Source organism: Anthonomus grandis, chromosome 2, assembly GCF_022605725.1.
Source record: "Anthonomus grandis grandis chromosome 2, icAntGran1.3, whole genome shotgun sequence".
Classification (NCBI taxonomy): domain Eukaryota; kingdom Metazoa; phylum Arthropoda; class Insecta; order Coleoptera; family Curculionidae; genus Anthonomus; species Anthonomus grandis.
The window spans coordinates 14,716,302-14,729,625 of NC_065547.1; the positions used below are offsets into that span (position 1 = coordinate 14,716,302).

At 30.9% G+C, this 13,324-nt stretch overlaps 1 protein-coding gene across 8 annotated transcripts in view; it reads left to right on the plus strand.

The window, feature by feature from the left end:
• The window catches only part of LOC126750378 (cytospin-A-like), a 240,202-nt gene that overhangs the window by 189,833 nt on the left and 37,045 nt on the right, over positions 1 to 13,324 (plus strand). For all 8 annotated transcript variants that reach the window (XM_050459990.1, XM_050459997.1, XM_050459989.1 and 5 more), the window contains 5 exons: positions 5,278 to 5,432; positions 5,992 to 6,182; positions 6,240 to 6,416; positions 6,847 to 7,128; positions 11,635 to 11,797. In XM_050459990.1, coding sequence (XP_050315947.1) covers positions 5,278 to 5,432; positions 5,992 to 6,182; positions 6,240 to 6,416; positions 6,847 to 7,128; positions 11,635 to 11,797 — 968 coding nt within the window. The remainder of the gene's footprint in view (positions 1 to 5,277; positions 5,433 to 5,991; positions 6,183 to 6,239; positions 6,417 to 6,846; positions 7,129 to 11,634; positions 11,798 to 13,324) is intronic.

The following is a 13,324-nucleotide window of genomic DNA, read 5'->3' on the forward strand; positions in this document are numbered from 1 at the left end:
TATAAGGTTATGTACGCCTTGAAATTGGGAAATTCCCAATGAGTCCACTGAAGGGAATAATATGGGTTTTATTACTCTATATAAATTTTGGAAATACCCTATATATAATGGTCTTCGTTCTTCGTTCATTCCTAATTCAATCGTTTGTTCTTCCTCTTCCATTTCTAAGGCAAAATATAAGAAATTAATAATAATATTATATTAAATTTATATATATCTTATTCTATTCCAAATTAAGGGGCCACCATTGGTAACTTAGTGAAAATACAAATTTGTTTAAAGTGGCAAGCTAGTAGCATTTTTAACGCTGGGAAAAATTTAAAAAAAAATTATTGAAAATCGAATCGTTTTTGAAGCGTCGACGTTATCGTAACTTCGCTGGTAAATTTGGTTCTTTAAGTAACCCAACAAGAAGAAAAACAAGTGGGGTTAGATCTGCCAATCTGGGAGGCCACTGGATGGGGCCATATGTTCCTATCCACTGATCGTTAAAATTAGTACTTAGAAAGTGATAAGTACCTTTGTATCTGTTGTGGGCAGGTGCGCCATCTTGCTGAAAATGCAGATAATGTTTACTTATAAGATCCAATTCATCTAAGAAATTATTCAACATTTCCGTCATAAATTCCGCATATCTTTCATCAGTTAAAAAAAAATTACTAAACATTAAAACTGAACCGGACTTGTAGACATCTTGGATGTACTAACAAAAGATTTTCTCTTGACCAATAATGGTGGTGTTTTCTATTAAATATTTCAAAATTTTAAAACTTTAATTCATCTATTCATAAAATGTAACGAAAGTTATTTATATTTTCGCGACATACTAATGGCAAAAAATAACTCTTCTCTCTGGATCCCCTGCCAAAAGCTTTTGAACTGGTTGGTACTTATATGGAATAAATTTGCACTTTGTTAAAATCCTCTAAACAGTACCTTAACTGAAACTAGAGTCCTTGAGAATATCTGGTATTGAATTCTCACGATAAGCTTCGAAATATCCAATGACTGCAATTTCCGTGGACTCGCTTATTATGAATTATTTTTTTGCCCTTGCTTTAGCAAAAACATTTTCGTTACTCCTAAACTTTCAATAGAGTTTGCAAACAATTAAAAATATTTATCGTTATTTTGACTTTAGCGGACAAGTCTTTTTTGATTAAAATTTCATGTTTTAACAGAAAAAAATATATTATACAGGGGCTTCCAGTTAATTAAAATTGTTATTTTACTGAAAAACTCAAAAATACGATTCTCAATTGTTTTTTTTCTTCTCATTTTTAACAGCGTTAAAAATGCTTCTAGTTTGCTAATTTAAAAATCTTTGTATTTTCACTAATAACGAAGTTACCAAAGGTGGACACTTAATTTGGATAACCCTAACCCTGGATAACTAATATTAAAATATACATTTAAGGATAAATATATTTAAATTAAAAAAAAAAGAAAACATATTAAGCTATAATAAATACACACTGGGAAAGGGATAGGGTAAAATTAGGAGGATCCATTATAAAATTCGCCGTCTTATTGATGCCTTTTGTAAGAAAATCTATTTTAGAATGACATTTTCGTAATTGACATTGTTGGCTGTGAAAAATCTCATTAGTCATAAATATAGGCTAATGCCTGTAGATTGAGTAGTATAAGAATGTCTAAAGCCTATCGATGTCGAAAAGGTTAAAAGGTTAGCCAGTGCTAATCACGCATAGAAAGAAATTTTCTTTCTTAAAAACTTTTTTTTTTCTAAACTTGTTATTTTTCCTAAAGTTTTAATTCTACTAATCGATCCAGGTAAATGCTGAGTAATTAACATCGTACCTTGAGGCACTTCATGTAGTACTTTTTATGTTTTGCTTACTTCACCGTCTATTTGAAACACAAATTACATTCTATTTGCCAAGTAATTTTTCAAAATGTCTAAAACTTTGCCTCTTAGTCCATATTTCTCCAGTTTCCTATAAGAATATCATGAGACACCGTATCAAAGGCCTTAGGAAGGTCGACAAAGATGCATAGACGTTCGTCCACTTCTGTCAAATACACTATTTTTGGTAATCCAACATTTCAGTTACTAATGGCTGCAATAAGCCAATTACCTACATGCTATAAATTTAAAACTTTAACAGGGATTAAACAGAAAAAGACTACACTTTTGTTAATGACTAATGGTTATTGGTTGCGAAATATTACAGGTCTGTGAGACTTGGTTGTCTGAATCATAATATTTCGGATAGTTCTTATTTAATACACATGCTCCTATTACTACTGTCAGGATAACACAACCGCCTGCGCCTTGGCTTACTGCAAACCTGAAGTTAATGATGCAATTAAGGGATAAAGCACTTCTCAAATATAAACAATCTAAATCAAAATTACGTTGGAATGAATACAAAGACCTTAGAAACTTTGTAAATACGGCTGTCCGACAGGGTCCTATCTTAACTATAAATTTAAAACAAACCCTAAGGACTTTTGGAAAACTTTAAAATACTTAAATATTAACTTACTTAAATATTAAGCAACTATTTAAGTTTAAAAGTACTGACTCTTATTATACCTCCTCCTAACTCCTTGATATTTTTACTTTTATTATAAATAAATGTGTATTATTTCAAATTAAAAAAAATACTAGCTCTACTAAAATGGCGCACTATAGACCTATAAGTATTTTACCAACAGCATCAAAAGTTCTAGAAAAAAAATTGTTAAACTCCAATGAAATGAATACTTAAACAAATATTCTCTACAATCGCCTATACAGTTAGGTTTTCACACGAATCGCAGTATGACTACAGGACTTCCATAGTCACTGATTATATTTTTCGGGCTACTGACAAAGGTCTTAACACCTGCTTGAGATATTGCTGGATGTTAGCAAGGCCTTTGACACCCTTTAGCATGACCTACCATGCAATAAATTAAAATTTATTGGCTTAGGCGATGAATCTTTAAATTTTTTCAAAAGCTATTTCTTAAACTGTTCTCAGCGTGTGACTCTCATTGGCAATACATCAGAATATATCATAAGTACACAGGGCGTTTCACAAGGTAGTGTTTTGAGTCCTTATATACATTTGATTTTTACTCTTTTTTGAAATATTGCTCTATACGCCGATGACACCTAAATTTACTTTTAATTTCATAAAGATAACTATTTAAATGCGGCCCTTCAAATTAATAATGAACTTAGTATTATTTCAAACATGTGTACTGCCCATAATCTTGTGTTAAATAGAAATTAAACGCCAATATTGATTTTTGAACCAGCTAAAGACTACATATGTCTTACTAATGATTTTCGTATTACCTTAAATAATTCTACCCTTAAATCTAAGGAATTTGGAACAAATCTGATTGGTTCTAACCTTAGGTTTTGTTCTCATGTAACTTACCTATTCCTATCTTCTTACTGTAAGCTGAAAAATCTATATATTAACTGTAAAAATATCCTAAATAAAGATATTAAGCTTCGTTTGTGTGACTCGCTTATACTCTCCTCTCTTTGTTACTGTGATGTTGTCTATTGGCCAGCAGAGACATTGCAAAAGATTCAGAATGCGTGCATTCGCTTTGCATAAGGGCTTAGAAAATATGATCATGTCAGCGACAAATATAATGAATGTGGATGGTTGTGACTGGAGGCCAGATTTAAGATTAAATTGGCAACTCTCACTTTTAAAATTATCGACAATAAACAGCCACTCCATCTATACAACAAATTTGTTAGACGAGCGGATCTACATGACAACCCCACTCGCACATAAAAATACTTGCCTATTATATTATATTATATTACCTGCACATAAAAATAAAGACATATTATTATTATTATTATTATTATTATTATTGTTATTAAACTGCAATATACTGCTTCTAACCGTCCTATAAGCATCCAGTTACAGAGAAAACCTAGACCCCAACATCACCCTATACAGTACGATGGGAGCCCAAATAAGCTCTCTGAAATAAAGGAAATTAATGGACAAGTGGGGCAACAGGAAGAAAGTAAAATTGATTGGAAATGTTGACATGATTGTCAAATAACTCTTAAAATTTCAATAAAATTTCATTTGACTGATCAAAGTCCAAAGAATTTGGTTCCAATTAAGTTATTTTCCACTTCAATTAATTTTTACATCTGCTTCAAATGTCAAATCAACAAGCTTGAAATATCAGTAGAGTCATGAAACGTTAATAAAATCTCATTGGACTGATCAAAATCTCATATAAATTTTTAAAATTCATCAAGTGATCATAGAAAATGCATACCTCTGTTCTTGGACCTGGCAAAGGCATTCGACACTGTGCTGCACCGCATCCTCCTGTAGAGACTTTCTCATAAAGCAATCCAAGGATTACCTCTTAATTTCTTTCAAATCCTACTTAGAAAACAATGAAAACAAAAGAATGAGGATTTGACAATTCACTGAGTGATTTTTTTCAGTAGGGTGTGGGTGTGCCAAAAAATCAAATTTTTTTCGCTATTTTTTTAGAAAACCTGGTATGCCGGATACTTAGAAATCTATTAGATATATAAGTCAGATTGTACTAACGATCAAACGTACAACTGCAATCTTAATATAGAATCAGTGAAAAGTGCTAAGTATTTAGTTGTGGTTTGATGAAAATCTGAGGTGAGATTGTCATACAAATTATGTGAGCGGTAACTTACGAATCATATATTATTATATTTTATATTCTATTTAAAGAGTATCTTATATAGGTAAACAATTGAATCTATAAAAATTATACTGCTGTTCCTTTATAATTAGAAAATTTAAAAAATACTAGCATAAAAAATCTTTATGTCTGGTTAAATTTTTAATTAAAATATTTCCGAAATTATAAACTATGATCTTATATTCGGCTTGTTATTTATACTATACTGTACTATACTGTTCTTTTCTACGGCTAACTTAGGTTAAATTTTTTTGCTGAAAATCAATTAATATATGCACACACAAATTCTATGAATGCATTTTGCACCTATTTTGAATTGTTGTAAACTTATTTAAATAAATATTTTTATTTATTTAAATAAAATTTTGTTTTAGATTTATATCGTGGATTCCTTTAATTGTATATATGACAATTATCATTATTCTTGTACATAAATTAGAAAAATACGCTTAATTGTATGCATATCAAACGTGAGGATCATTATAAAATCAATAAAAAACATTAAAAATACAACAAGTTTTCACAGAGGCATACCTTGAGCTGAATACACTCTATTATAAAATACTTTTTCTAAAAAACCTCCTTTTTTTAAAGCAATAGATCAGATGAAACGGGAATAAACCAGTTTGAAAACGCCGTAGAACGTGAACAACAACTGGTAGAAGTCTTAAGGACCGCACAAGATGAACGGGAGCAATTGCTGTTGAAACTAGATCAAATCCAAGGGGAGTTACAGGATTCTAGAAAAGGTGATTAAAGTTTTTGTAAAACTAGAGTAAATTTTAGATTATATGTGGCAAATAGAGGGTATATGAATGTCCTTAAAACCCCAATCTACACACCCCTAAGTAATATAAATCGTCAACTTTTGATCATGTTTTTACCCTCCAATCCGTTCTCAGGAATAAGTAATCAAGTAAAAAAATACTTAACTTCTTTTTCGTTTTTATACATTGAGTTCCTCAAACCACATTTATTGGGTTAAAAGTAAAACGAAAAACAAGCTTTACAAGTTCATAGTTCATATCATGTATGTGTCATTTGATCAAAATTTTGTGTTGGGTAGTATCTCTAGATCATAATCTGTGCCAACAATAAAATACTGTGTGGATCTTCCAAAAAGGGTTTTAATGACGAAAAATGAATTTACAACTCATTCCAGTATTGTTATGTTTAATGGTACTTCTTTCTTTTTAACATAAACCCGTAACCACCAAACGATGTTACGATCAATATCTTATATTCTATATTCTAGCGTTAAGGTTACATCTTCGAAGTTATTGTTCATATTTATTCGGTTTTTTTTAGCGCATGCTGAGAAGTGTGAAGCCCTTGCCCAGCTCACGGAACGCTTAAAAACCCTAGAATGCACCTTGGACGCCAAAAATGCCGAGCACAAACAACTGGATCAAGAACTGACCCAAACCAAAGATCAATATTCCGGAAAACAAATCGAGGTGGACCGTTTGTCCGATTTATTGGAAACCGCTCGAACTAAGGTGAGTTCTTTCATTACAGACCAGAGTCATTCAATATAAAAGTATATGTTATCGTAGATCATTGAACTGGAACAAGATCGTGCTCTGAGCGACAAAAGCGAACTGGATGAAATGTTGGATAATGCCAGGAAGGAGAAGGATCAGCTTGAGTCTGAGGTGACGTATTTAAAGGAGCAACTGGCCCGGAGCAAAAATGAGATTGAGAAGTTAAAAGAGCAAGTTTTTATGCTGCAGGTAAGATTTTCACCTGACAGGATTTAATTATTTTGGACATTATTTTTCATTTCATATTTTTCATTATTTGTTGGTTTCAAGATCTATTCTATAAGTTTTAAAAAGGGTTTCTTTTTAAACCTCTTTAATGTAGTTACATTCGTGGAAATTAAGCATGAAACTGCCTAAACTACAACAATACTATTCCAGACAGTTGAGTCTAATCATCCTATAGAGTTTTATGACTTTCACTGCCAAGAAGAAATAAAAAAATACTTCCTTTCGTTTCCGAAATAATTTCTTCCATAAAAAAAAAACTTTTCGATGCAGTTGAAGCCTTTAAACTGAACTATAAAACCACTCAACTGTCTAATCTTCCGTTAACCTAATACTGAACTTTTGGCATTGTTAGCGTCCTTCTTTAATTCAAATATTTGTTTTCAAAACAAAGGAAGAATGCAAAGTGACTAGGAACAACGCGAAAACCACCCAGGCGGACCTGGAATACAAGTGCGAAAAAGTCGTGGCCGAAAAGAACAATTTGAACGAACAGCTGCAACAATACCAGGAGGTAGTAAACGAGTTACAGTTGCAGTCGCAATGCCATCTGGAGGATAAGCGGCAACTGTCGGCGGTTTTATCAGAAACGCAACGGAATATGAGCGAAACCGAGCGTAAGAATATCAATTTGGAGAACGAGTTGCTCGAGTTGAAGAAACTGAGGGAAGAAGAGGTAAATAGTTTTTGTTGGGGGTGTGTTTTTGGTGGTTTTGAAAACATTAGACTTAACTTTTCTAGTAACTATTGTTTGAGACTAATTTTTGTAAGATTTCAATAAAAAATGTTCGAAAATCAACAGTTATTCGAAAAGATTTACGCCTTAAATCAAATACTATTTTGTAAATCATAAGAAATATACTTCATTTTGTATAATTTTATGAACAATATTTTCTGAAAAATTAACGCTTTTTAACAGAAACAAACAAAATTCATATCTTGGTTCTAAAATTGTTTTTTCGCATTTTAAAATGTTTTATTACTGTTGAGGTACTTAAGTTAGTGACATAAATCAAAAATCAACGTATAAACCGTACCATTTAGTACCAGTTACATAATGAAAATATTCTATGAGAAAAATCTAAATTTATGGTTTATAAGTCCTACTAATAAGGCATTTAGGAAAAGTATTTGTTAAAAATTCTTTTACTCCGCATTATGATCAGGACAGCCATCTTGTTAAAAATAGACTGATCCCAGATCTATATCAGAGAGGAGGTGAACGGCAGGATGAACTTGGTTTTGTAGCAACTTAAGGTATTTTTCGGCATTTAAAGTACCATAATTAAAAAATGGCTCAATAATATGGTCGCGCAAAATACCAGCCCAATTACTCAACTTTTGAGGGTACTGAATATGAACTTGTAAACTTCTGTGCTCATTTACCTGAGAGCAGTAACGAACAATGGAAGGATTGTGTTTACCATGTAATGGAAAAGAGGACTTATCTGAAAACAAAATATTTTCTAAGAAATTTTGATTTTCATTTGCCTTTTCCTTTATGGTTTCACAAAATGCCATTCTTCGCCACTGGTCTTCAAGAAATACTTCCTGAGTTTAGGAATATTTAAAACATTTGCATCCATGTTTTTTCCAAATACTCGTCCCAGTTTTATGGTGCATACCCAGTTCCTCTCCAACAACACTGCTCGATCGTATTGAATCGAAAACACCGTGCCGAAAATAGCAAATCAGACGATCGGAATCCGCTGCGCCACTTATCAACCAGGAAATAAGCGAGAAACGGTGTTGCCATTTATTAGGCCTATGTGTAGTCTTCTATTCGCCAACCTGTATAAAGAATACGACATAGTAACTTTTATATAATAACAATATTTTGTCAAAAACCAGGTTTTTGAAAAATATCAAAATTTGTAATTTTAGTTCTTTTCGTAATTTTTTTTTCATAATTTTTGCGACGGCAAATCAAACTATGAATTTAAACATATTATGATAATTCCAATAATGAGTGCGTTTTAGGTAAATAAAAAATATTTCCTAAAAACCGAAAATTAAATATTTTTTTTTACTAATCAGAAAACCACAGTTTTCGATCAAGAAATCAAAGTTATTGATTTTTTCATTTTCTTCATAACTTTGTTACCACGGCCGCGGCAGATAGAGCTATAAATTAAAAAGTATTGAATTAAGCCTTAAAATGAGTACGTTATAGATATGTATAAATAGTATTTGGATTCTTGTTTACTCTATTATATTTTCTCAATTTTAAAAACTAAAAAAAAATCTAAATTTTTTTGTCACAGCAGATATGGCGGGTTGGGCCATAAATTAAAAAACATTATTAAAATTGCATTATAAATATAAACAATACTTCCTAAAATATCTTGAAAAAAAGTACAAAATTTAGGATTTTTGCCAATTTTGTTAATAAGAAAAAGAGTTTTTGACATTTTCTAAAATATTTGATAACTTTTTGTTATTAACATGAATTAAAAACTATTCATTTTGTCTTAAAAGTCACAAATGTTAAAATAAAAATCAGTAATATTCAAAAAAAAAATCAATATTGTCAATTTTATTCTAAAAACAATCATTAAACTTTTTTGTTAGAGGTCGAGAAATGAATCAAAAAGGGAAATTTAAAGCATACCACAGAGTACATTTTACCTAAATTTTATTTTATTTAAAAAATAATGGCAAAGTGCAAAGTTACGCTTTCCTATAAAAGAACTAACTAACAAAAAATTAGTTTGGGTTTTAACAGGCCAAGGAGATAAACGATGCCATCTATAATTTTTTAAATAAACTTTATTCTTAGATCAATTTTTCCGCTGCAGTTTTTTCTGACCGATCTAAAGCTGTCTATTGTGTATTTACGAGATTCTGTGTTGGTTCTAATTAGTCTAAGTATATAATATACTTCAGTGGGTTGTGGTGTTCCGCAAAGTTCGGCATTTTTAGTTTCTCTTCTATATCAATGACTTTACATTTATTTATATTCAAAGTTCACTTTTTTTTATACCGGGTGGTGCGTCGCCGAGCGGAACATAGGAAAACCCATGTAAATTTTAAAAGGGTCAATTATTGGCTTCCCTGTACATTTTACAGAAAAAATGTAAGATAACTTTTTGAAGAGACCAATCTAGCAAACCCTCGTGCAAAGTTTCAAAAAATTTTAATAAGCGAATCTTGAATTAGTCAATTAAATGTAATTGCAAAATTAGCAAATTTTCGGTTCAGGTAAAACCAAACGGGCACCAGTAAAATGAATATTGTCACTGACGTGAGGAAAAGTGTCAATAAATCAGTGACAGTCGATATTTGAAAACAAGTATGAATTATTCAATCGACGAAAAAATAGATATAAATATTTAATATAACTTCATCGTTATATTAAATAAAAGTTTAGATAAAAAAGTAATGTTAACGTGTCTTACTTTGAATGTATGGTTGTGAGATTGATAAAACGAAAAAAAAACATTTCTTGCATTCGGCTGTACGTCAGATTTGACAAAGGCTTATAACAAATTGTTTGCTGGTGTCTGGTTTTACCTGAAACATTATTTTTTATATGGACATTATGGACCTTTTCTATGTGATCTATATGCACAGGTTCCAAAGGCATTCATATTTGAGAAGCATATTCAAGGTGAACTCTACTTTTGCATTATATGGTCTTCTTATAGTGGAAATTTTAAAGTGCTTAATGAAAAAAAAAAAATTTAAGTGCTTTAAAGGGTTTTTTCCTAATGTTGGTAAAATCATTAAATTTCAAATTTGCAACAAATCCCTAGATTTTTAACCTCAGTAACTCGACTTAATTCAGAATTTTCAATATAATACTGGTTTAAGATTGGCCTCATCTTTGTAGTAAAAGAGATAACATAATACATGTGTTTTGACAACTCCTCAGTTTAAAATCATATGCAAACATAAGCCCATGGCAGGAAGTCAATGAAGCATAAATACAGCGGAGGACCCAAATTACTTTCTTGTGGTACTACTGAGGTTGCTATAAATGTGTTTGATCTTGAAGAGTCAACTCTAACTTGCTGGACCCTGTCTGTTATATAGGACTTCAACAATTAGTAAGCATGATCTGCTTCCAAAGTTCTCATCAGCTTTGCAAGCACTAGTTTCATGGTCGACTTTATGAATTTATCACTGCTCCTAATTCTAAAATATGCGCAAGATTTGTAGTGGTAGATTTACCCTTTAGGAACCCATGCACTACAAATAAGGTTTCAAAAATGTTTGCTAATAAGTTAGTTAGCTTATGGTTCTATAATTTTTAACTCCATTTTAACTTCCATTCTTAAAGACAGGAGTTATATGCCATTTTTAAAGTTTGAGGAAATTGTCTATGTTTAATAGCTAAATTAAATATACTCATATCTTAATGGAGCACTTAAAGACTTTTGTTTTAAAATAAAAAAATTAAATGTGCTACCACATTTTATTTTCAAAAAAATGATGGTGGTAACCCTAAGAATTTGTAATCAGAAGAATTTGTATCAGGAACTTGGTACATGTTTTGCTAGATCTATTTATTTTGATTTAGTAGAATAACAATTTTGTTATGTTATTTGCTTTTCGGCAAGTGCAAGAATTTATTTGATTCAAACATTAATTGTTTTATAAGAAAATGAACTTCGAGATTATGTGGGGACAGGTCTCGTGATTCTTACCATTCTCTGTTCCCAAGAGAAAAGATTTTTACCTTGACAAAAACTGCCAGAATAATATTCTTCTCATCCGTGCATCGACCCTGCCAAATTACACTAAAAAAGCAACCAATATAAAAATGTTTAAACGCCATTTAAGCTGGTTTTCAGCTGACAGAACCTATATAGCAGATCATTTACTTATGTGTTCGGGTGTTCAAGTATATTCATTCATTTAAGTTGCCTATTTTCTGTAATACCAAAACATTACCTAAACACACATAACACACCCTTTTTAATAAAAAAAAATGAAAATTTAATAGCTCATTAGGATTATCAACTGTATAAAATTTAACAGCCAATAAAACATTGACTTAACAGCCAATAACACAATGACTCAGACCTACATCCTAAAATTCCATTTTAATCTCGCTTCCACTTATCTACGATAAAAGATAACTCATCTCAAGTGCTACGTTAACAATTCGGGTGTATGCATCAGTTTATTTTTATCGTCGCACAGCAGAAAATTAAAGTTTCTCTTTTTTATTTACTAGAACGATGAGTGGGAAAAATTCCAAAACGACCTCTTAACCTCGGTGAGGGTGGCCAACGATTTCAAAACCGAGGCCCAACAAGAACTGCAGAAGATCATTTTGGAAAATAAAACTTATAGAGAGAAAGTAAGACTGTTAGAAGGGCAACTGGAGAAACTTAAGGGTAAGTCGGTTAATAAATTATACCAGTTATTATGTTCGATGTCTTCTATCTTCTTACTAATTGGGGCATTAATAATCTTATCATGATTTACTACTGTTTGACAATGATTTATTTGGGTCAGATAAATCAGTAATTAGTCATTGTTTCTAATAATTACATTAGATTGGTGATGGTTTTTGTGTATTTTTATTAAGTAGAATTTGTTGATTTATATAAAAAGGTAAGTAAAAGTTAATACGTATTTGTTTACGCTGTATAAACAAGATTAATCAAAAAGAGTATATGGAAATGCCTCGATCCACTTTCATAGGGATATTAATTAAATATTTAAGGTTAAACTGATTTTGTCTTGCTAGCATCTAAATTATACAGGGTGGCCAAACCTCAAGGGTTGATTTTTTTTTAGTTTTTTAAAGTTTTTTTAGTTTTTTAAGACCGGTGATGCTTTTTTTTTTGGAGATGCAGGGTGTCAAAGTTTTTTTTTAATAATGGTTTATCGTGAAAGACTAAATAATCGTTTAGTTTTTTTTTTAAATTTGATATATGCTAGAAAAGAACTTATTTAGAACTAACCAAATTGAGTAGCTTTCTGTGATTTGGCAAAACTTTTGACTGTGTTTAAGTCACATCTTACTAATAGAACAGAAAAGGTGATAACAGCATCTTTGAGTGATTGTGTCAGCAGGAGTTCCTCAGCGTTCAGTACTTGACCCTCTATTAATTCTTCTTTACGTCAATGATCTGCCATCAATAATTAAGAATCAGAGTGTATCTGATATTCCAAAGTGAACAATCTCCAGTTTTGCCAGTTTTATAAAAATATAATTTAATATTTTTGAAACATAAATATTTATTTGGGATGTAGTCCTTATCTATAAAAATATTTTTTCTACTACCGCGCTTAAAGTACTCACTTTACGCACTTCCCAAGGTGTGTAAAGTTTCTCTTTTTACGCACTAGTGCGTAAAAAGAGAAACTTTGAGTGCGTTTAAGTGCGTAAAATAATTTGATTTTTTTTATTTTTTTTAATATTTTCTTCGGTTGTAGAAAAATTTTTGTATGGTACACGTGTGTAAAATAAATAACTATTATAAAGTTTGGAATAAAAGAATATTGTATCAAAAAATATGCAGATTTTTCGTTACAAAAATTATTCATTTTAAAAATAAAACAATGGACCTATACTTTTTAATTCAAAAATATTTATCTCGTAAAAGATAAACAAAATCTACAAAACTTTAAAAATGCAATGCAAACAAATTCGTGATGAAATGGATGTAGCTATTGATGAACCTATTTTTCCGAAAAGGAGACGTTATCCTTGTGCCGATATATCTGTTTCAATGAATAAATAACTAGAGGCCTTACAAGTTTGTGATTCCATTTTGCAACAAATTATGTTCCAAATTACTTTTACAGGACATCTAGTAGCTACCACATTATGTATGTTTGTTTTCTGAGACAGTTAGAGTTTATTCATTCTTAGATAAACCCCATCTGTAAACAGAACTGCTGGTACTCTATGA